The following is a 26,120-nucleotide window of genomic DNA, read 5'->3' as shown; positions in this document are numbered from 1 at the left end:
GAATAACAACTCATTAAGAATATGTCTTAAATTGATTAGTTTACATTTTATGTTCCATAAATTGTACTGGATAATCATTAATGTAAAGGCAATGATATCCTTTTTAATCTGTGTAATCAATACTATTTTAATGTTACTTACCATCCTCAGGTGCATGCTTGTATTCCTTATCATCTAACACCTCAAAGTCAAAGCCCAGCAAGTCAATGGGAATAGTGTATTTTCGGGCATAATTCTGTTGGGCTCCTGTGAGAAAGGCTTGTGTGAAGAAGAAACCGGACATCCAGAACACTGGAGGCGTTCCATTCTCATACCAGTCCTATATAAACATTAAACAGGGACATTATTTGTAAAGATTGCTAGAATGTGTTAAACCAGACACTAAAATAGTCACTTATACAGGACAACATAGCTCTTTCTTACTAATAATACCTTTGCTTAAAATAGCTATTTCCCATTTGCAGGTTTTAGTTATTTTTATTTTAGAAAGTAGTGCAATTTCACCTTTCTGCTATTTTTAAACTAATTATGTTACAACAGCCCAGGACACTTTTAAAAAACATCACCTCAGCATTTTCAAAATTCTTTCTTTGCTAATAAAGTGTTAAAGGGATAGTGTAGTCAAAATTAAACTTTCATGATTCAGATAGAGCATGCAATTTTAAGCAACTTTCTAGTTTACTCCTAGTATCTATTTTTATTTGCTCTCGTTATCTTCATTTGAAAAAGCAGGAATGTTAGCATAGGAGCTGGCCCATTTTTGGTTCAGCACCTGGGTAGCACTTTCTGATTGGTGTCTAAATGTAGCCACCAATCAGCAAGCACTACCCAGGTCCTGAACCAAAAATGGGCCGGCCCCCTAAGCTTACATTCACATAAAGATAGCAAGAGAACGAAGAAAAATTAATTATAGGAGTAAATTAGAAAGTTGCTTAAAATTGCATGCTCTATCTGAATCATCAATAATTTTGACTAGACTATCCCTTTAAGCAGATTCTGTATGGGTTTCAAAATATTTAGAGTATGATAGTGAAGGTTGTAGTGCTGCAGTTTTAGCTTTAATGTTTAATAGATATTGGGGCTCCTCTCGGTATGGTCTCCCGCTGCACGTCTAGTTCATCTGACATAACAATACTAATTATTAATAATGACAGTTGGGGACCAGCTGTGCAGACCCCAACACGCATCCCCCTAAGTAAGCTACAATGAATGCTCTATACTGTGACCTTTTTGTTCAGGTTTCCATCTCAGTTAACTCTTTTGTAAAGGGTAACATTTGAGAGCAGAATTGTGTGAATAGTGTTCCATTCACTTGCATTTGCTTGTGTGCCACATTATCACACTGCCTGAGTAGGACCCCAATTTTGTTATTGAGAGAGAAGTGCTGCTGCAGTAAGCTTCCGCCGGGTTAAGGGAAGAGGGGTAGAGCAGACCAACTCAAAGTGTAAGGGGTGTGTGGAGCCAACCAAAAAAGCGGAGGACTACCGCAAAAGCAATTGAAGGAAAAACGGATGGTTACTGAGCAACAGAAAAAAGGTATTTATTCCAATAAAAAATACACATATTGATGTGAAAAGACACAACAAACAATGGAAGGAAACGGTGATCTTACATGTTTCACGCACACTTGCTGGCATCTATGATTAAAATAAAAATAAAAAAGTGGACCTTATATTAAAGTAATTCATTTTTACTATAGAATGAAGAAAAATTATTTGATAACTTTAATAAAATGACTTTATAGCCCTATCCTATCTGTATAAACATAACAATTATAGACTCTATTAATAATTATTATATTATTTAACAGTTAGTATCTGAGCTTATAGCGTTATTATCAGTCGAGAAATGCGGAAGAAGGAGACCATTTGCAGCAATCGGATTTGTTCTTGTGAAAGTGCAACACACTAAAACCTAGATTTGCACAGATCCTAGTGTGCTGCACTATCACAACAAAAAATCTGACTCTGAAAAGAGCCGAATGCCACAAGTGGCCTCTTTCTTCTGCATTTGGCAGCTACTGACACTGCTGAATGCACATCCCTAGTTATCAGCTTGAAGTGACAGGGCTGATAAATTTATACCTAACAGTGAGACAGATTTGTGTGAACGCTTCTATACCTATTTAGCTGAAAGTAAAATATAAAATGATAGGTCAGAAGAGCTCATGTACAACAGTGGACATAAGAATGAATATCAACCAATATTAATAGCCATTATCTTGATGGTTACTTCAAATGATATATTTGTTCATTGTTAATTCTTCTTTATGTTTAAAACCAGTTTTAGATCATTTCTAAAATATTCTGCACATTCTAACCCTAAACCCAGTTTCTATCATAGGAAGAGACTGTCAAATGAGTTTTCCTACATTATAAATTAAATATGTAAATGAGAAAGGCTGCTCTATTTTTAGTTCTTTGTGGACATCACAAAAGTTATTAATGTTGCTAATATAATTTGCCAGTTGAGCAGTGTTTTGTGAAATCAATATGAATTACACAAGTGACCATCTGTCTTGTGTATCTGTTCAGCGTTTATTTTGCTGGGGTATATGACCAACAGTAAAGTCTATTTCTTACATGCACCAGTAAACAAACTGCTGTACACAACAGATGCATCAGTGAACGTATAAAGCTGCTTGTATACAATACACAGTGTAACAAGTATGTGCTGCTCAGAGTCCATATTATCTTCTGTTGCTGAAGGGTAATTACAATTATATGATATAAGGGTATCAAATGCATTACAGGAAGCAAAGCTGTTGTCAGATGTTAATCTCAGAAATGTGTTTATGATTTACCAATACCTCTAACCATATTAAAAATAGCAAGTTTTTGTTCTAGTTATTGTAACAATGCAAGATGCATCAGTGTGCCTTAAAGGGACATTACTACTTAGCATGCTGAGTAGTAACCAAAGTAAATATATTTTAGGCATGTGCAGTTGGTAGTTTCATTAGCTGTGCAATTCTAGATCTTAGTGTGCTGCATTTTCACAAGAATAAATCCGGCTCCGAAAAGAGACAAACTCCACAAGTGGCCGCCTCCTTCCGCATTTGGCAGCTCAAGAAACTCCTGGATGCACATGCCTATTATTTTTCCTTTTGTGCCAGCAACTCTCTTTAAAGCTGTATTCTTATTTTAACTCTTTACAAGTACTGGTTAGTGAAATTCTGCATCTTCGCACCGGGTGCTGCCATCTTAAAGTTTAAGTATTTGTTCACATGGTGAGATAATTTACAGGTCTGTGATATCGTTATCTTCTTGACAAGTTTAGAGTGCACAATAGAGAGTGGGAGCTGTACAATCCTGCAGTGGCTGCATTTCTCTATATTATTCCAGAGGGCTAGTTTATATTTGTTACGTAATTTTTAAACTGAAAAAATGTAAAGCTTCTATTGCATAAGATAATCCAAAGTGCAAGGTACAGCTGTCAAAAAGGCAGTGATATCAGTGCTCTGTGAGAGCAGACTGCTTCTATCACAGGGTATTACAATATGTGCACTATAAGATGGTGGCGCTAGGGTTGCCAGGGGTCCAGTATTCAACAGTACAGTACAGTATTTTAGCAGGATGTCCAGTAAAATCTGTACAAAAATACTGGACACTTAAATGTCCAGAATTATTAACCCCTTAACGACACACGTCGTACAGGGTACGTCAAACACAAACTGGTCTTTAAAGACCAACGATGTACCCTGTACGTTGTTAGGGGTTTAAAGCGACTGGAAGCGATCTTAATCGCTTCCAGTCGCTATCAAGGTATTGCCGTGATGCCTCGATATTGAGGCATCACTGCAATACCTTTTTTTAAACAGATCATTGGTGGGTGGGAGCAGCTGCAGGGAGGCGGGTGGGCAGCCCATCGCTGGAAATCTTCCGGCCAGCATTCGGAAACGAGTGTCGGGTGTGCACAGGAGCGCGCACGTGTGCCTGTGATCCGGTACTTCATAATGTTGAAGTGGTGAGAGAGGGTGGTGGTTGTTGGTGGGAGAGGAGGGGGCAAATCATTTTTCAAAATAGGTCTGGGAGGAGGAGGTGGTAGGGTATGGAAGGGGTGAAGCTACACTACAGAAAAACTGCTTTATTTGGGGGGAAAAAAACACATTTAGGGGGAGCTTCCGGGCAGCGGCCATGACAGGTCGCATATCTGTATGCTGCTCTAGCATTTCAAGCGTTCTTTACAGAACATGGTGCCTTAGCTGACCTACGAACTGCTAAACAGCCTGCATCTAATGAGCTCAATCTTAAGGAAATAGCTGCTGGCATCAGAGCCTGGCATAACATCTGAGGTTGCGGCCTTTACTTCAAACCCCCGGCGAGGTGCTCTCCGGCCTTGTCGTTACGCAGCAGTTACTGCTGAATACATACAACATCTGTCTGACCTACAATCACTATGGAGTCTGCTCTTTACCTGCTGGAAGAGATACAGGCTTTGCTATATACATATCAGATCTCCTTTACAGAAACCCTGCAAACCTCCTTTGATTCATTACATCTAAATGCCCCTGTAGAGGAACAAAGAAAACCAGGTGATGCAGTCCCATGCGGTTGGGAACATCGTGCTGAGATATTCCAGAGCGGGTCTCTGAATACTTCAAGGGAGGCACATAACTTGATGTGGGATACAGATGACTGCAAGATCCCTAAGCATGTGATGAGCAACGAAGCTTGCAAGCAATCTACAACTCACTCTGCGCAAGAGTTTGTCCCAGAGGAGCCATGCTTTATTCCAGAAGTGGCAAGGCAACAAATTGCAGCTATCTCCATGTTACCTCAGAGACACCCTCTAAAGAGCAAATGGGGCAGCCTGACACTTTTCATCAGCTCTCTTGAACAGAGCTGCGCTACAGGGAGACAGCATGTAAGGACACTCATTATTGCGCAAATATCCTGGCTGCGGAACATAGTTTTGGGACACAGTGAGTACCACTGCACCGGAGTTGGTTGAGAGAAGGGGTTCAGCCTCTTGAAATGTCTATATACTCCGGATAGTTAAGAGGCACTTAATACACAGACTTAAATCGTTTATCAGAATGGACATAGTTTTCCCTTTCCTTATTGCACATAATGAAGCCCTAAGGGGTTAATGACTGCTATTACTGGAACATTCTGAATCAGTGATTATCTACCTTGTTTATAAGTTGATGCCCTATAAGAACTCACCCATAGTTATTTCTACTTGTTCTGTTATGACCACTAACAGTTGATACTTGTTGATAGATATTTTTTTCCCCTCTCATTTCTATTATATGTATAGCAATTATTACGTTGGGAAATGATGAAGGCTTACTTTTTACCCTTGGTTGTGCCATTATGTAAATATTGCATAGATGTTGTGTGGGATGCTTTTGTCGTCAGCGGCCGAGACGGCAGGCTATTTCATACTTAATTTTAATTTTACTGTATTTAAAACTATCATAGTGGATGGAAAACCTCCTAGCCCCGTTACATTACTTGCTTACTTAAACTTTTCAATTTCATAAATGGTTGCTCTCCCAAAATTGCTCTAGATGTTCCCTCTGTTTAAGCCTTTTTCTTTTTTAATATTTTGTTTGTGCCCAACACTATTCACAAACTCAAAATTTTACTTTTTTATATTTAACGCGTTAAGATAAAGCTTCAAAATATAAAAGGTCATTCTGTGGTTATGACAGTTGTTGTTTTTTAGAGATTTAAGTACCTTTATTGCAGATTCTAATGAGGCCTGATTAGCTTATTGTTTGACTCTAAGCTTAATATTTTAATCTGACCTCCAGGTATAGGCAGCATCATTAAGAATATTGACAGATGCATAAAATTTACAGAATATATAAGAACATTATAATCCTTTATAATCCTTATTAAAATATATCCTAACTATAGTTCTAAAAAATTAAAAAAAGAGGTTCTCCATTAGGGGTCCATGAGTGGCCCTGTCACATCACTGCTCACCTGCTTTATATTATGTTACAGCATCTTTGCGGTCCAAAAGTGGTCGCTTATATCTTATAGTGGGTGTACTGTTTGAACAGCGTTTATTGCTTGTATTTCATGGGTAATTTGTCATTCAACTGTATTATGTACTTATACGATCTTTTTTGGCAGCCTATTCTGTAACAATTTATTTTTCTTTTTAATATGTATTGACATTTACTAATTGTTTGTTTGGAAAAGAACCTCAATAAAAATTATAAAAAAAATAAATAAATAAACCACATTTAAATGCAAAGTGGGTACTGGCAGACAGCTGCCAGTACCCAAAATAGTGGAAAGTAATTAGTGGGGGGTGGGTTAGAAAGCTCTTTCGGGGAGTGGATCAATGAGGTTGGGGGCTAAGGGGGAACCTACACAGCAGAATATATATATATATATTTTTTTATTATTTTTTTTTTAAAGTATTTTATTTTAGTACTGGCAGACTTTCTGCCAGTACTTAAGATGGCAAGACAATTGCAGGGTGGGGGAGGGATGAGAGCTGTTGGGGAAGGATCAGGAGGTGGGATGTGTCATGTGGGAGGCTGATCTCTACACTGAAGCTAAAATTAACCCTTCAAGCTCGCTACAAGCTACCTAATTAACCCTGTCACTGCTGAGCATAATACAAGTGTGGTGTGCAACAGCATTTAGCGGCCTTCTAATTGCCAAAAAGCAATGCTAAAGCCATATATGTCTGCTATTTCTGAACAAAGGGGATCCCAGAGAAGCATTTACAACCATTTGTGCCATAATTGCACAAGCTGTTTGTAAATCATTTCAGTGAGAATCCTAAAGTTAGTGAAAAAGTTAACGATTTTCTTTTATTTGATCGCATTTGGCAGTGAAATGGTGGCATGAAATATACCAAAATGGGCCTGGATCAAAACTTTGGGTTGTCTACTACACTAAAGCTAAAATTAACCCTACAAGCTCCCTACAAGCTACCAAATTAACCCCTGCACTGCTGGGCATAATACAATGCGCAGCAGCATTTAGCGGCCCTCTAATTACCAAAAAGTAATGCCAAAGCCATATATGTCTGCTATTTCTGAACAAAGGGGAACCCAGATAAGCATTTACAACCATTTGTGCTATAATTGCACAAGCTGTTTGTAAATAATTTCAGTGAGAAACCTAAAGTTTGTGAAAAAGTGAACAATTTTTTTTATTTGATCGCATTTGGCAGTGAAATGGTGGCATGAAATATACCAAAATGGACCTAGATCAATACTTTGAGTTGTCTACTAAAAAATATATATACATGTCAAGGGATATTCAGGGATACCTGACCGATATCAGTATTCCAATGTAACTATCGTTAATTTTGAAAAAAAATATGGTTTGGAAATAGTAAAGTGCTACTTGTACTTATTGCCCTATAACTTACAAAAAAAGCAAAGAACATGTAAACATTGGGTATTTCTAAACTCAAGACAAAATTTAGAAACTATTTAGCATGGGAGTGTTTTAATGGTTGTAGATGTGTAACAGATTTTGGGGGTCAAAGTTAGAAAATTAGTTTTTTTCAATTTATTTGTTGTTAATTTTTTGCTGAGTATTAATGCAAATGCTTACTCTTACTTAAAGGACCAGTAAACACAGCAGATTTGCATAATCAACAAATGCAAGATAACAAGACAATACAATAGCATTTACTCTGAATTTCAAATGAGTAGTAGATTCTTTTTTAACACATTTCAAAGTTATGTATATTTCCACTCCCCCTGTACCATGTGATAGCAATCAGCCAATCACAAATGCATATACGTATAGTCTGAGTTCTTGCACATGCTCAGTAGGAGTTGGTGACTCAAAAAAGTGTAAATATAAAAGACTGTGCACATTTTTTTTAATGGAAGTAAATTGGAAAGTTGTTTAAAATTACATGCTGTATATGAATCATGAAAATGTAATAAAACCTGAGTGTCCCTTTAATTATGTCTGATGTTGTCTGGTTTAAACTTTAGCCGCACTAACTTATTAGCACCGCGTCTGAGAAAGCGGAAAGGAAATAGTATGAAACAGTATAAAATAAATCTTATTTAAAAAAGGCTTGTCTTGTATGTAGACTGGCTTATGAACACCAAAACATAGTGACCGCATGGCCTTTAGGCCCTAATCTGTAAAATACAGCCTCCCTCCCTTTGAACATCACATCTGGTGCAGAGGGAAAAACATCTCTTATTATTATTATAATATATTATATATATATATATATATATATATATATATATACACATACACATATAAATATTACACACAAACATTTATATGTGTGTAATATTTATATATGCTTGTATATGTATGTATATATCTGAAGCACCTTTATGCTGGATTAAATCTATTTTTCCAATTTTATTAAATCTTACTAGTCCTTGTGTGTGTTCTGTGCCCATTTTAATTAAACAGGAGGGGGTCCCAAGTGAGATGGACCTCAGGCAGTGTGTGTTCTGTGTGCCTAAGTGTGTGTTTGTGTTCTGTGTCCATGTGTGTGTGTTCTATGTCCCTGTGTGTGTATGTGTGTGTGTGTGTGTGTTCTATGAACCTGTGTGTGTGTGTGTGTGTGTTCTATGTCCCTGTGTGTGTGGTTTTCTTCATTGTTCATTTTTGTTTTTTGTACTTGTTGCTCTTTTGTTGTTGATGCATATTGTTATTCTCAGTGAGATTTTGATGGTTATTATTGTGCCTCTAGCTTTGGCAATACAGTTATAGTGACTGCTGTGCATGCTAATAAAGCTTAATTTAATTGAATCGCTACAATGTGGGATTTATTAAAATTTTGGGATGGTGGTGTGCCACAGGATTTTTTAATGTAAAAAAATGTGCCACAGCAAAAAAAAGGTTGAAAATCACTGGGCTAATAATCTTGCACCAGTATACATGTATGATTTTCTTTTGGCATTAAATGATGTTTTGGAAGAGCACAGGCAGAGACACAAACAATTGAAGAGGCTTTTGCAACTCTCTCCCTCACTGGTGGGAAAAGAACAGAAGAGTCAGCTAGATGCACAATCATGGGATCTATGAGTGAAATCAAGACAACACCAGATGCAGTATACATAACAAACCCATATGATAGTGACTCAGTGGAATCCATATTTTGTTCTCCTTTGTATTCAGTCTCTCCTTATAATAAGAGTCAAGATCATTTTATACATTCTTCATCGCTTATCCTGTTAGACCAGAACACCATCAAGAACATAAAGTTATCTGGACTTCAGTATACTTTTGGCACAGAGGACCCCCAGAATTGGGGAACCCACTCTTTTCTCAGAAACACTATTCTTGAATCTCTCACCAAACAACCCTCCTTGATAATATTTCAATAGGAAGTTAGATCTGGTATCGGTTAATATGTTCTGGGACTGGGGTTGCGGCCTAAAATGGGTGCAGTCTGCTACACATATGCTGATGGACTTGCATTATCCAGCTTCCCTGTTTGAGAGAGCAGGCATGGGATAAACATTATGATCCTTTTTGTGGCGGCTGGTTGGCTAGTCAACGGTTAAGTCCATCGATATTTAGAAGCCTATATTTTGACATGGACTCAATTACCCTATAGTTCAAATCAGGTTGGATTACACTTGTGCTTGTTTGCCGAGTCCTCATGCATTATTGTTAATGAAGTTACTTGCTGTTATTTGTTCTAGGTTTTATGCATATTTATTCTTTAAACTGTTTAGAGGCCTAATGTTATTTCACTTGTAACACCGCACAAATAGACCCTTTTATTGTCTAGTTCTCTCCCTGGTAACTAAACTGTGAAAATATACCCAATATCTAACCACATCGCCGTGTTGTCAGCGGCCGAGACAGCATGGCCTACTCTTTTAAATTTAAACTGGTATGTCCATATATATTTTTATCTCAGGTTGAACAGGGTACGATAACAACCCTTCTTTTACCTTATATCCTCACCATTTATTTCTTAGAGTCATCTTTTTGTAGTTGTACTTCCTTTTTTAGATGTAAATAACCCATGACCAACTTCATTTGGGTAAGATTCCTATATATGTATTGGATGTTAGCCTCTTAAGCATACTATTTAGTCCATATTTAGTTTAACACCCACTGTAATTAGCTTACTAGAAGGGTACTTTATCTCCATACTAGATGATAAACACTAGATAATGAGGTGGCCTATATTCGTGAATCTTGCTAGCTCCTCAAGGTTACCGTTAAATGTTCCCATGTGTCTACATATAGTAGTGCAATAGCCATAACATTTACCTATTTTTGTCTCCTATATAGTTTTTAATTAACTTATGAAATATTGCTCCTTGTTCTCTGGTATTAATATTGAGATATGTTTGTGTGGTTATAATTGTTTAAAATTAATAATCTGGTAGGCACTGTTTATTTATGCCCTGATCTTAAGCCACGTCTCTACTAAGATAATGAAATAAATATGCTCATTAAGCGCTTACATTTTTGGTTTAGACGCCATCTACAAGAACAACCTATTTTGTTATAACTACTTGAGAAAGGTAATGAGCTTTGCCACCCCTATATATATATAATGTGAAGTTTCTCTTCATACTATGTTAACTAAATTATCCTCATAGGTGGAGCCAAATAAGTATGATCCTATTATATAGGGTACTTGAGACTATTTGTAATTTACATGGTGGGACCGCTCTCTCACACTGTGTTTACTTGTTCTCTTTAAAGTACACATATAGGCATTTGGCAGGGTTTTCCACTTTGATATTTTAGCTTGTTCCACATTAGCATATAAATGATGTGAGTGGAAAATAGTGACGCCACTCCAGCAAAAAGGCGTGAGACATGGAGCCAATCCTAGCAGGGATCCTCAAAGCGGACAAACAAACACCGCCCTCAATAACGGCGTGTGTACTGGAAATGCACTGTTTGAAGGGTGCAAGCCTAGACAGAGCCGATCAGGCTAAAGGTATCAAAAGTAGACGGAAAAGGCAGCACTCCAATGATCCATAGTTAAAAAAAGTTCTTTATTAATCCCAGGATAAAAGCAAACTCACACACACAAAACATGTCAGGACCCCACCTCCTCCTACCATGATATTACTGTGTGTTAGTTTTCTTTTATCCTTGGATTAATAAAGAACTTTGTTTTAACTATGGATCATTGGAGTGCTGCCTTTTTCGTCGACTATAAATGATGGGTATTAATGTGTGCTCTTTACAAAGCTGGGTATTATATCTATTATTTTAGTATTTTCCTGTTGCTTGGTGTAGGGCCCATACTCGGGGAACAGGATTTACACCTGCATTTTTACCCTGAGCTAATGTATATAACAATATCCTTTACAAACTCGGAAGAAGTCTCAGCTTTATATTATATCAAGAGATTATCTCATACTCAATTATAACCTTCTACATTTCAGTGTCTAACCAGATAGAATATAATAACCCCACTAGCTCCATTGTTGTTAATAGGTCTTGTAAGACTATTTTTACTTAGTCGGCTGGTCTCCTACCCCACCCCCCATAAGTATCCAAGTATTTTAATTATTGTACCCAGATACATAATGAGCGGTTTCTCTCACAATAAAACCGCAGTTAATAACTTAATCACTAACTACTATATAGAACCAAAACTATGATCATAAGCTTACAGTTAACCCGATAATTTTATTATCCAGAACTAATATTGTAAACAAAACTGTATATTAACAGTGTCGACATTTAAGATTTGTTTCAGATATCCCGATGGAAGCATGTTTTTTGTAAAAAAAATTTTTTATTTATATATGGCTACCATATATTTGGGTTTATTGGGATATTATAAAGTCTACACTCTCATATAAGATATACTAGCAGGTTTTAACTTCTTAAGTTGAAAACAACATAGCATATTTATTTAAATATGGTCGTTCTTCTTTTTGAGCTTATTGTTTATTTTCTATTGGCTAGATTATGAGTTTTGTGTTAGATGCTATGTGGTGCTAACGAGCAGTTTATGCTCACCGCTCACTTACAGACAGCGCTGGTATTACGGGTTTTTACAAACCCGACGTTAATCGCAAAAAAAGTGATCGTAGAGCAAAATTTTGCTCCACATCTCACCTGAATACCAGCGCTGCTTACGTTAGCGGTGAGCTGGCTGAACGTGCTTGTGCACGATTTCCCCATAGGAATCAATGGGGGAGAGCCGGCTGAAAAAACACCTGCAAAAAAAAAACACCTGCAAAAAAGCAGTGTTTAGCTCCTAACGCAGCCCCATTGATTCCTATGGGGAAAATACATTTATGTCTACACCCTAACATGAACCCCGAGTCTAAACACCCCTAATCTTACACTTATTAACCCCTAATCTGATGACCCCGACATCGCTGACACCTACATTATATTGATTAACCCTAATCTGATGCTCCGGAGACCGCCGTCACCTACATTATACTTATGAACCCCTAATCTGCTGCCCCCAACATCGCCGACACCTACATTATATTTATTAACCCCTAATCTGCCGCCCCCAATGTCGCCACAACCTACCTACACTTCTTAACCCCTAATCTGCCACCCCCAACGTCGCCGCCACTATATTAAAGTTATTTACCCCTAAACCTAAGTCTAACCCTAACCACCCCTAACTTAAATATAATTTAAATAAATCTAAATAAAATTACTATTACCTAAATAATTCCTATTTAAAACTAAATACTTACCTATAAAATAAACCCTAAGCTAGCTACAATATAACTAATAGTTACAAAATAGCTAGCTTAGGGTTTATTTTTATTTTACAGGCAAGTTTGTATTTATTTGAACTAGGTAGAATAGTTATTAACTATTTAATAACTACCTAGTTAAAATAAAGACAAATTTACCTGTAAAATAAAACCTAACCTAAGTTACAATTACACCTACCACTACACTATCATTAAATTATTTCCCTAAATTAAATACAATTAAATACAAATAAATAAAATTATCTAAAGTACAAAAAACCCCCCACTAAATTACAGAAAATAATAAACAAATTACAAGATTTTTAAACTAATTACACCTAATCTAATCCCCTTAACAAAATAAAAAAGCCCCCTCAAAATAAAAAAGCCCTACCCTAAATTACAAATAGCCCTTTAAAGGGCCTTTTGCTGGGCATTGCCCCAAAATAATCAGCTCTTTTACCTGTAAAAAAAAGTACAAATACCCCCAACATTAAAACCCACCACCCACACAGCCAATCCTACTCTAAAACCCACCCAATACCCCCCTAAAAAAAAAAACTAACACTAACCCCTTGAAGATCACCTTACCGGGAGACGTCTTCACCCAACCGGGCCAAAGTCCTCAACGAAGCTGGGAGAAGTCTTCATCCCTGCCGGGCGAAGTAGTCCTCCAGACGGGCGGGTCCATCTTCAAGACATCTGACATCTCATCAGCCAATCGGAATTAAGGTAGAAGAAATCCTATTGGATCAGCCAATAGAATGCAAGCTCAATCCTATTGGCTGATTGCATCAGCCAATAGGATTTTTTCTACCTTAATTCCGATTGGCTGATAGAATTCTATCAGCCAATCGGAATTGAAGGGACGCCATCTTGGATAACGTCACGTAAAGGAACCCTTGAAGATCAGGCTACTTTGAGAAGTCTTCACCCAACCGGGCCGAAGTCCTCAACGAAGCCGGGCGAAGTGGTCCTCCAGACAGGCAGAAGTCTTCATCCAAGCCGGGAAGAAGAGGTCCTCCAGACGGGCAGAAGTCTTCATCCAGGCGGCATCTTCTATCTTCATCCATTCGGCGCGGAGCGGCTCCATCTTCAAGACATTTGATGCGGAGCATCCTCTTCAAACGAAGTCCAACTGAAGAAAGAAGGTTCCTTTAAATGAGGTCATCCAAGATGGCGTCCCTTGAATTCTGATTGGCTGATAGAATTCTATCAGACAATCGGAATTAAGGTACAAAAATCCTATTGGCTGATGCAATCAGCCAATAGGATTGAGCTTGCATTCTATTGGCTGATTGAATCAGCCATAGAATGTCAGCTCAATCCTATTGGCTGATTGGATCAGCCAATAGGATTTTTTCTACCTTAATTCAGATTGGCTGATAGAATTCTATCAGCCAATCGGAATTGAAGGGACGCCATCTTAGATGACGTCACATAAAGGAACCGTCATTTAGTAAGAAGACTTTGATGGAAGAGGATGCTCCGCACCAGATGTCTTGAAGATGGACCCGCTGCGCGCCGGATAGAATTCTATCAGCCAATCAGAATTCAAGGGACGCCATCTTGGATGACCTCATTTATAGGAACCTTCATTCTTCAGTTGGACTTCGTTTGAAGAGGATGCTCCGCGTCGGATGTCTTGAAGATGGAGCCGCTCCGCGCCGAATGGATGAAGATAGAAGATGCCGCCTGGATGAAGACTTCTGCCCGTCTGGAGGACCTCTTCTTCCTGGCTTGGATGAAGACTTCTGCCTGTCTGGAGGACCACTTCGCCCGGCTTCATTGAGGACTTCGGCCCGGTTGGGTGAAGATTTCTCAAAGTACGGTGATCTTCAAGGGTTCCTTTATGTGACGTCATCCAAGATGGCGTCCCTTCAATTCCGATTTGTTGATAGAATTCTATCAGCCAATCGGAATTAAGGTAGAAACAATCCTATTGGCTGATGCAATCAGCCAATAGGATTGAGCTGGCATTCTATCGGCTGATTGGAACAGCCAATAGAATTCCAGCTCAATCCTATTGGCTGAATGGGTAGGGTAGGGCTTTTTTTTTTTAATTTTGTTAGGGGGAATAGATTAGGTGTAATTAGTTTAAAAATCTTGTAATTTGTTTATTATTTTCTGTAATTTTGTGTTTGTTTGTTTTTTTTACTTTAGATAATTTTATTTATTTGTATTTAATTGTATTTAATTTAGGGTATTAATTTAATTATAATGTAGTGTTAGGTGTAATTGTAATTTAGGTTAGGTTTTATTTTACAGGTAAATTTGTCTTTATTTTAACTAGGTACTGTAGTTATTAAATAGTTATTAACTATTTAATAACTTTTCTACCTAGTTAAAATAAATTCAAACTTGCCTGTAAAATAAAAATAAACCCTAAGATACCTACAATGTAACTATTAGTTATATTGTAGCTAGCTTAGGGTTTATTTTATAGGTAAGTATTTAGTTTTTAATATGAATAATTTAGTTAAATATAATTTAAATAAAATTACTATTATTAAGTTAGGGGGGTTAGGGCTAGACTTAGATTTAGGGGTTAATAACTTTAATATAGTGGCGGCGACGTTGAGGGCGGAAGATTAGGGGTTAATAAATGCAGGTAGGTTGCGGCGATGTTTGGAACGGCAGATTAGAGGTTAATAAAATTTAAGTAGTGTTTGCGAGGCGGGAGTGCGGCGGTTTAGGGGTTAATATATTTATTATAGTGGCGGTCATGTCCGGTTCGGCAGATTAGGGGTTAAAAATGTTATTATAGTGTTTGCGATGTGGGGGGGACCTCGGTTTAGGGGTTAATAGGTAGTTTATGGGTGTAGTGTAAAACTCTTAACTACTAACTTTAAAATGCGGTACCAGTCTTGACAGGAGAGGGTCTACTGCTCACTTTTTGTCAGACTCGTAATACCGGCGCTATGCAAGTCCCATTGAAAATATAGGATACGCAATTTACGTAAGTGGATTTGCTGTATTTCCAAGTCTGGCCAAAAAAGTCAGCGGTACACCTGTACCTTCAAGACTCGTAATACTAGCGGGCGTTAAAAAGCAGCATTGGGACTGGCCAACGCTGCTTTTTAAGCCTAACGCAAGACTCGTAATATAGCCGTTTATCTTTACAAGCTATAGTACAAATATTTCTCATGTCAGATTTATTTAAAATTAATACATAACAAAGAAAAAGACAATATCACTGTTATTCTTTATTTGTATTCTGAAAATGTGAGGTTCATTTTCTATATATTTCACACTATCCTGTGATGTAACAGGGATGGTTGTATAATATTATTTTCAAGACAATTGATATGATTTTTCTTTCTGTACCAACACACTATTTGAATTATTGCTTGTCTGTTATTGTATATCAAACCTTAATAAAAAAAAATATTTAAAAAAATAAATGTAAAGGAGCTATTTGTAAACAATTTAATACACATCAGCGGTTATAATGGATCATTAGGAACACATTAAAGGTAGAACAAATCAAAGTCCTTTAAACGCAAAAGGTTTATTTTGTTTGACAAAGGTGTAAAAAAAATATTCCCGATTCATCAAGTCAACTCTTTCTTTGCAGTAGATTATTTAACAAAACTATAATGATGACAAATTAATTTGAAAATCCCTTAGAAAATGTGTCAGCTTTTATATGTAACTCAGAGTACATTAGCATATATTTATATAGTCTGTTTACCTGTAAAAATGCTAATCTTGCAAGGAAGTCATTAACATAACTGCCGAGAGGTTTGAGGCTTGGATATGATTTCTTCATCCACATCCCAGGAATCTTGCCTTTGAGGATACTGACCACTACCTCTTCTAGCTCAGAAGACATAACCACCAATCCCTATAAATCATATAAATTAGGCATTAATCCAACACAGTTTACTTCAACAATTTCCCATAACTTGCATTTGCTATTTCAGTCTGATATATATAAAAAAATATATATTTTTTTAAATAATTTTTATTGAGGTTAAGTTCAGGGCATTCAAAGCAAAATATATCAATAGAAAATATACAAAGAAAATGTTTTCAAGAACATAAGTATACATATCACTTGCCTTTCAAACTACATACCTTCTAAATGATATAAGAGGCTACTTATGGACCTCCTAGTACTATGGAAAATGTGAATTTACAGAAGGCAGTCCCAAGCACAAGGAGACCACTCTTGGGTCTTAGATGGTGAACCTCCTTTTATGTTTCTTCAATAAGTTAAAGCTTAAACCTCCTTAGATAAACAAAGCCAGTTTTAGACTCCAAAGTGTAATAGCATATAGAACAGCAGGAGGAGAGCTGCAATATAGGGCCACTTTTGAACCATCATGGCGAAAGGAAGGAAAAATACCGTGCCACAATGATATAAAAAAAAACTATCAACCAATTATTACGGTCTGCTTCCTTTATAGTTTAGTATAGGTCAGTGAGCTAGTCCACACCACTGAGGCTGAGTTATTAAAGGGACAGTCAAGTAAAAAAAACACACTTATGATTTAAATAGGGAATATAATTTTAAACAACTTTCCAATTTACTTTTATCACAATTTTTGCTTTGTTCTCTTGGTATTTTTAGTTGAAAGCTAAACCTAGGAGGTTCATATGCTAATTTCTCATATGCTAATTTCTTAGACCTTGAAGACTGCCTCTAATCTGAATGCATTTTGACCCCTAGAGGGCATTAGTTCATGTGTTTCATATAGATAACATTGGCATCTATTAGCATGATTGGCTAAAATGCAAGTCTGTCAAAAGAACTGAAATAGGGGGCACTTTGCAGAGGCATAGATACAAGGTAATCACAGAGGTAAAAGGTGTATTTCTATAACATTGTTAGTTATGCAAAACTGGGGAATGGGTAATAAAGGGATTATCTTTCTTTTTAAACAGCAAAAATTCTGGTGTTGACTGTCCCTTTAAGCCAAGAGAGCTACTAAGTAATGTAGAGATGTAAGAGTAGACATATTATAGGGCAAATAATGTAGAATCCAAGAATCTTCAGTGTGGTGAGATAGACTAGCGTGTTAAGGAAATTTTCTAAAGTATTATAATGACTCAGTTCTGGGTTTAGGGAGACATGAACTAGTAAAAGTTACACTAGATGTGTTCACTACATAACTCTAAACTATTTATTTATTAGCGATCGACTAGTATACATGTCTAACTGGAGTTCTAACAGTATCTTGTCTAAGGTCTAATCAACTGTTACTGGTATATTTCCCAATACTAATTAATCCATAAATGTAACGTGCCCCACTGCCTCGGCCGCGGACAATGAGGCGATAAAGTAACAAGGCATTGGGGATGTACCTAGAAATGAGGATATATTAGACCAGAGAAAGTGTTAAAAGAGTTAGAAATTGACAAAAAGGTTCATCCTCACTATTCCTCAGATATTGCAGAACAGCTATTCTATAAGACTAGACGATAAGCCTGCCCAGAGGGCAGTCTATGTTTAAAAAATACAAACCCCCAAGCTAAAGTTACAACAAATAAAAAAAGTACAATTACAAAAAAAAATAAACAAATCCAAAATAAAAAAAATTAAACCTAAACTAATACCCCTATAAAAATAAAAAATCCCCCCAGAATAAAAACACCCCCTAATCTAATATTAAACTTTCAATAGCCCTTAAAAAGGGCATTTTGTATGGTATTGACCTAAGTTAAACATCTCTTTCTTTCATGTAATTAACAAGAGTCCATGAGCTAGTGACGTATGGGATATACATTCCTACCAGGAGGGGCAAAGTTTCCCAAACCTTAAAATGCCTATAAATACACCCCTCACCACACCCACAAATCAGTTTTACAAACTTTGCCTCCAAGGGAGGTGGTGAAGTAAGTTTGTGCTAGATTCTACGTTGATATGCGCTCCGCAGCAAGTTGGAGCCCGGTTTTCCTCTCAGCGTGCAGTGAATGTCAGAGGGATGTGAGGAGAGTATTGCCTATTGAATGCAGTGATCTCCTTCTACGGGGTCTATTTCATAAGGTTCTCTGTTATCGGTCGTAGAGATTCATCTCTTACCTCCCTTTTCAGATCGACGATATACTCTTATATTTACCATTTCCTCTACTGATTCTCGTTTCAGTACTGGTTTGGCTTTCTACAAACATGTAGATGAGTGTCCTGGGGTAAGTAAGTCTTATTTTCTGTGACACTCTAAGCTATGGTTGGGCACTTTATTTATAAAGTTCTAAATATATGTATTCAAACATTTATTTGCCTTGACTCAGAATGTTCAACTTTCCTTATTTCCAGACAGTCAGTTTCATATTTGGGATTATGCTTTAAATTATCATATTTTTTCTTACCTCAAAAATTTGACTTTTTTCCCTGTGGGCTGTTAGGCTCGCGGGGGCTGAAAATGCTTCATTTTATTGTGTCATTCTTGGCGCGGACTTTTTTGGCGCAAAAATTCTTTTCCGTTTCCGGCGTCATACGTGTCGCCGGAAGTTGCGTCATTTTTGACGTTATTTTGCGCCAAAAATGTCGGCGTTCCGGATGTGGCGTCATTTTTGGCGCCAAAAGCATTTAGGCGCCAAATAATGTGGGCGTCTTATTTGGCGCCAAAAGATATGGGCGTCGCTTTTGTCTCCACATTATTTCAGTCTCATTTTTCATTTGCTTCTGGTTGCTAGAAGCTTGATGTTTGGCATTTTTTTCCCATTCCTGAAACTGTCTTATAAGGAATTTGATCTATTTTGCTTTATATGTTGTTTTTTCTCTTACATATTGCAAGATGTCTCACGTTGCATCTGAGCCAGAAGATACTACAGGAAAACCACTGCCTGCTGGATCTACCAAAGCTAAGTGTATCTGCTGTAAACTTTTGGTAGCTATTCCTCCAGCTGTTGTTTGTAATAATTGTCATGACAAACTTGTTAAAGCAGATAATATTTCCTTTAGTGATGTACCATTGCCTGTTGCAGTTCCCTCAACATCTAAGGTGCAGAATGTTCCTGATAACATAAGAGATTTTGTTTCTGAATCCATAAAGAAGGCTTTGTCTGTTATTTCTCCTTCTAGTAAACGTAAAAAGTCTTTTAAATCTTCTCTCTCTACAGATGAATTTTTAAATGAACACCATCATTCTGATTCTTTGGACTCTTCTGGTTCAGAGGATTCTGTCTCAGAGATTGATGCTGATAAATCTTCATATTTATTTAAGATGGAATTTATTCGCTCTTTACTTAAAGAAGTACTAATTGCTTTAGAAATAGAGGATTCTAGTCCTCTTGATACTAATTCTATACGTTTGGATAAGGTTTTTAAAGCTCCTGCGGTTATTCCAGAAGTCTTTCCTGTTCCTAATGCTATTTCTGCAGTAATTGCTAAGGAATGGGATAAATTGGGTAATTCATTTACTCCTTCTAAACGTTTTAAGCAATTATATCCTGTTCCGCCTGACAGGTTAGAATTTTGGGACAAAATCCCTAAAGTTGATGGGGCTATTTCTACCCTTGCTAAACGTACTACCATTCCTACGTCAGATGGTACCTCGTTTAAAGATCCTTTAGATAGAAAAATTGAATCTTTTCTAAGAAAAGCTTATCTATGTTCAGGTAATCTTCTTAGACCTGCTATATCATTGGCTGATGTTGCTGCAGCTTCAACTTTTTGGTTGGAAACTCTAGCGCAACAAGTAACAAATCGTGATTCTCATGATATTATTATTCTTCTCCAGCATGCTAATATTTTCATCTGTGATGCCATTTTTGATATTATTAGAGTTGATGTTAGATTTATGTCTCTGGCTATCTTAGCCAGAAGAGCTTTATGGCTTAAGACTTGGAATGCTGATATGGCTTCTAAATCAACTCTACTTTCCATTTCTTTCCAGGGAAACAAATTATTTGGTTCTCAGTTGGATTCTATTATTTCAACTGTTACTGGTGGGAAAGGAACTTTCTTACCACAGGATAAAAAGTCTAAAGGTAAAAACAGGGCTAACAATCGTTTTCGTTCCTTTCGTTTCAACAAAGAACAAAAGCCTGATCCTTCGTCCTCAGGAGCAGTTTCAGTTTGGAAACCATCTCCAGTCTGGAATAAATCCAAGCCTGCTAGAAAGGCAAAGCCTGCTTCTAAGTTCACATGAAGGTACGGCCCTCATTCCAGTTCAGCTGGTAGGGGGCAGGTTACGTTTTTTCAAAGAAATTTGGATCAATTCTGTTCACAATCTTTGGTTTCAGAACATTGTTTCAGAAGGGTACAGAATTGGTTTCAAGATGAGACCTCCTGCAAAGAGATTTTTTCTTTCCCATGTCCCAGTAAATCCAGTGAAAGCTCAAGCATTTCTGAATTGTGTTTCAGATCTAGAGTTGGCTGGAGTAATTATGCCAGTTCCAGTTCCGGAACAGGGGATGGGGTTTTATTCAAATCTCTTCATTGTACCAAAGAAGGAGAATTCCTTCAGACCAGTTCTGGATCTAAAATTATTGAATCGTTATGTAAGGATACCAACGTTCAAGATGGTAACTGTAAGGACTATATTGCCTTTTGTTCAGCAAGGGAATTATATGTCCACAATAGATTTACAGGATGCATATCTGCATATTCCAATTCATCCAGATCATTATCAGTTCCTGAGATTCTCTTTTCTAGACAAGCATTACCAATTTGTGGCTCTACCGTTTGGCCTTGCTACAGCTCCAAGAATTTTCACAAAGATTCTCGGTGCCCTTCTGTCTGTAATCAGAGAACAGGGTATTGTGGTATTTCCTTATTTGGACGATATCTTGGTACTTGCTCCGTCTTTACATTTAGCAGAGTCTCATACGAATCGACTTGTGTTGTTTCTTCAAGATCATGGTTGGAGGATCAATTTACCAAAAAGTTCTTTGATTCCTCAAACAAGGGTAACCTTTCTGGGTTTCCAGATAGATTCAGTGTCCATGACTTTGTCTTTAACAGACAAGAGACGTCTAAAATTGATTACAGCCTGTCGAAACCTTCAGTCTCAATCATTCCCTTCGGTAGCCTTATGCATGGAAATTCTAGGTCTTATGACTGCTGCATCGGACGCGATCCCCTTTGCTCGTTTTCACATGCGACCTCTTCAGCTCTGTATGCTGAACCAATGGTGCAGGGATTACACGAAGATATATCAATTAATATCTTTAAAACCGATTGTTCGGCACTCTCTAACGTGGTGGACAGATCACCATCGTTTAATTCAGGGGGCTTCTTTTGTTCTTCCGACCTGGACTGTAATTTCAACAGATGCAAGTCTCACAGGTTGGGGAGCTGTGTGGGGATCTCTGACGGCACAAGGAGTTTGGGAATCTCAGGAGGTGAGATTACCGATCAATATCTTGGAACTCCGTGCAGTTTTCAGAGCTCTTCAGTTTTGGCCTCTTCTGAAGAGAGAATCGTTCATTTGTTTTCAGACAGACAATGTCACAACTGTGGCATACATCAATCATCAAGGAGGGACTCACAGTCCTCTGGCTATGAAAGAAGTATCTCGAATTTTGGTTTGGGCGGAATCCAGCTCCTGTCTAATCTCTGCGGTTCATATCCCAGGTGTAGACAATTGGGAAGCGGATTATCTCAGTCGCCAAACGTTGCATCCGGGCGAATGGTCTCTTCACCCAGAGGTATTTCTTCAGATTGTTCAATTGTGGGGGCTTCCAGAGATAGATCTGATGGCCTCTCATCTAAACAAGAAACTTCCCAGGTATCTGTCCAGATCCCGGGATCCTCAGGCGGAGGCAGTGGATGCATTATCACTTCCTTGGAAGTATCATCCTGCCTATATCTTTCCGCCTCTAGTTCTTCTTCCAAGAGTAATCTCCAAGATTCTGAGGGAATGCTCGTTTGTTCTGCTAATAGCTCCGGCATGGCCTCACAGGTTTTGGTATGCGGATCTTGTCCGGATGGCATCTTGCCAGCCATGGACTCTTCCGTTAAGACCAGACCTTCTGTCACAAGGTCCTTTTTTCCATCCGGATCTGAAATCCTTAAATTTAAAGGTATGGAGATTGAACGCTTGATTCTTGGTCATAGAGGTTTCTCTGACTCCGTGATTAATACTATGTTACAGGCCTTCCCTGATGCGCAGATCCGGAGCACCGGTCCTCAGTGGCAGTCTTCAGAGGCAGCGATCCTCGGCGGCATGGAGGCTCCTCTTCATCCGATGTCCATCGCACAATGAAAATTGAATGCAAGGTACCGCATTCAATTTGAGGTAACTTGCATTCCTATTGGCTGAAATTTTGAAATCAGCCAATAGGATTAGAGCTACTGAAATCGTATTGGCTGTTCAAATCAGCCAATAAGAATTCAGTAGCTCCCAATAAATATGAAGGGGAGCCTCCACGCCGATGAGGACCGCCGCTGCTGAAGACCGCTGCTGAGGATCCTTGCATCAGAGAAGCCAGCTCAGTGCCGCCTTCGATCCGGATGAAGATAGAAGATGATGGAGGCGCCTGGAAGAAGACCTTCTCCGCCGGACTTCAGGAATGATGAGTACCTATTTTTTTTTTAAGATTGGGGATTTAATGGGCTGTAAAAGAGCTGATTGCCCTTTTAAGGGCAGTAAAATATCTGAATGCCCTTTTAATGGCAATGCCCATTCAAATGCCCTTTTAGGGGCAATGGGTAGTTTATTTTTTTTTATTTTTTTTTTATTTTGGGGGGTTTGGTGTGTGGGGGTAAAAGAGCTGTTTACCTTAGGACAATGCCCTACTACAAAAGGCCCTTTTAAGGGCTATTAATAATTTAGTTTAGATTAGGGGGTGTTTTTATTTTGGGGGGCTTTTATATTTTCATAGGGATTAGGTTTAATTTAGAGTTAATTTTAGATTAATTTTTTTGTAATTTAATATAAGGTTTTATTTAAGTGTAACTTAGTATTGGGGTTAATTTAGGGGGTGTTAGGTTAGGGGGCTTAGTAATTAAATTATTTATTTGTGTTGTGGGGGGTGGCGGTTTAAGAGTTAATAGGTACATCAATTAGGATTCCAGACATCTATAGTGTCATGGTATTGGGAGCCTCATACAGAGGGGACGATGTATATGATTCATCTATTCCTTGTTGAATGTCACTATGCTAAGTTTCTTTGGGTTACCATATAACTATTTTCTATCAATAATACTCTCTATGGAAACTCTATGGAAACTTTGATATGTTTGGACATCGATGGTACATTATCATGTACATAGGCTAACACGGATTCTGGTCACTTTATGTTCAGTGGTCCGTGAGGAATGTTAAAAATATGTATACTCATGTGTTTTCATTTATGCTAATATTTCTGCAGTTTTTAGCTGTATAGGATTTTATATTTATATTTTTTGCTTTTTATGTATCATTTACCACTTTGATATAATTTGGGTTACGATTGTGTGTTTAGTGACACGAGTATGAACACACACCCACCACTTTGCCCAATCGGGTAATTAGCCGGTTTTCTCTGTATTTTTAGTTGTATGCAAGCGCACTAGGCATTGTCAGACACCGTTGGTATCAATGAAAATACACACCCTCTGTTTTGCCCAATAGGGGTTATGCCGGCTTTTACTATGCACTGATTGGTCTTTTATTTTGTACGCAGGCGCACTCAATTTTGTTAGACGCCGACTGATCATTTATAAGCTGTGATGTTTTATTATAATGTATACACCTGATGAAACGGTCGGAGGACCGGGAAACGCGTTGTGTTTTTATCAACAATAAACTGAAGTTGATTTTATTATAGTCATCACGAGCTTTATTTTACCCTACTTTTGGTGCAGAGTCTGTGGTCATATCTGAATTTGAATGCACCTTACTGACTGATTACCCTGGATTGGAACTGCGAGGCTGTCGTATCAGCTCACACGAAAGAGAAGCTTGCTGAACAGCTTTAATAGTTCAGAACGCACCTGTGGCACTTCTCAAGTGCCTTGGATCCTGTAAGTTTGCATTTTACCTGTGCGTGTATGTTTTATCTTATTGATAGAGAACTATTGTGGCGCCCTCTTCTTGCTTTTTCCACTGTCTCCAGATTCTTGCTTGTTTGTCGAACAACATTGGAAGAAGATTTGCTGCAGTTTTTTCACACTGATTGAAGTTGCCATCAGAGACTTTCCTCATTTTCGATCTCAAAGGACTCTTTCTCCTAGAACTCTTTGTTGGGGACTAAGTTTATGGTTTGAATAATATCTTACCATTGTTCTGCACTTATTATGTTTTTCACTGGTTTATAGTTTACCTTATATACCCCATCACCACTTTGCTTAGTGCAATCATTTCATTTATTTGTACATATTACATTATGGGTTTTAGGGAATAGACATATTATTTTGTGCTACTGACTGCACATATATATATAGTACGTAAATTGTATGTTTTAGTACTATTTTACTTATGTACTTATATTTGCACTACAGTGTTTTTCACCTTTGAGATTTTTTCTAGTATTATACGTGATATTTAGAATAATATCACCCTTCATGATATAGGCGCCTTTAACTTACACTAACACTTTCACCAGAAACAAAAGTTATGTCTACACCTAACACCCTAACATGAACCCTGAGTCTAAACACACCTAATCTTACACTTATTAACCCCTAATCTGCCGCCCCCAACATCGCCGAAACCTGCATTATTTTTATTAACCCCTAATCTGCTGCTCCGGACACCGCCGCCACCTACATTATATTTATGAACCCCTAATCTGCTGCCCCCAACATCGCTGACACCTACATTATAAATATATATTAACCCCTAATTTGCCGCCCCCTATGTCGCCCCACCTAGCTACACTTATTAACCCCTAATCTGCTGCCCCCAATGTCGCTGCCACTATATAAAAGTTATTAACCCCTAAATCTAAGTGTAACCCTAACACCCCCTAACTTAAATATAATTAAAATAAGCCTAAATAAAATTCCTATCATTAACAAAATTATTCCTATTTAAAACTAAATACTTACCTGTAAAATAAACCCTAAGCTAGCTACAATATAACTAATAGTTACATTGTAGCTAGCTTTGGGTTTATTTTTATTTTACAGGCAAGTTTGTATTTATTTTAACTAGGTACAATAGTTATTAAATAGTTATTAACTATTAAATAACTACCTAGCTAAAATAAATACAAAAGTACCTGTAAAATAAAACCTAACCTAAGTTACAATAACACCTAACACTACACTATAATTAAATAAATTAACAAAATTAAATACAATTAAATAAATTAAATTAGCTAAAGTACAAACCCCCCCACTAAATTACAGAAAATAATAAACAAATTACAGATATTTAAACTAATTATACCTAATCTAATAACCCTATCAAAATAAAAAAAGCCCCCCCAAAATAAAAAAAAACCCTAGCCTAAACTAAACTACCAATAGCCCTTAAAAGGGCCTGTTGCGGGTAATTGCCCCAAAGTAATCAGCTCTTTTACCTAAAAAAAAAATACAAACAACCCCCCAACAGTAAAACCCACCACCCCACACAACCAACCCCCAAATAAAATACTATATAAAAAAAACTAAGCTCCCCATTGCCCT

The 26,120-nt window shown here is 37.5% G+C and overlaps 1 protein-coding gene across 1 annotated transcript in view; it reads right to left on the bottom strand.

Moving 5' to 3' along the window:
- DNAH7 (dynein axonemal heavy chain 7) overlaps nt 1-26,120 on the bottom strand; it is a 784,664-nt gene that overhangs the window by 32,649 nt on the left and 725,895 nt on the right. Inside the window, exons 60-61 of the mRNA XM_053698573.1 lie at nt 16,308-16,460; nt 142-319 (exon numbers count right to left, since the gene is read on the bottom strand). Coding sequence (XP_053554548.1) covers nt 142-319; nt 16,308-16,460 — 331 coding nt within the window. The remainder of the gene's footprint in view (nt 1-141; nt 320-16,307; nt 16,461-26,120) is intronic.

Source organism: Bombina bombina, chromosome 1, assembly GCF_027579735.1.
Source record: "Bombina bombina isolate aBomBom1 chromosome 1, aBomBom1.pri, whole genome shotgun sequence".
Lineage (NCBI taxonomy): Eukaryota > Metazoa > Chordata > Amphibia > Anura > Bombinatoridae > Bombina > Bombina bombina.
This window is presented reverse-complemented; position numbering and strand designations above follow the sequence as displayed.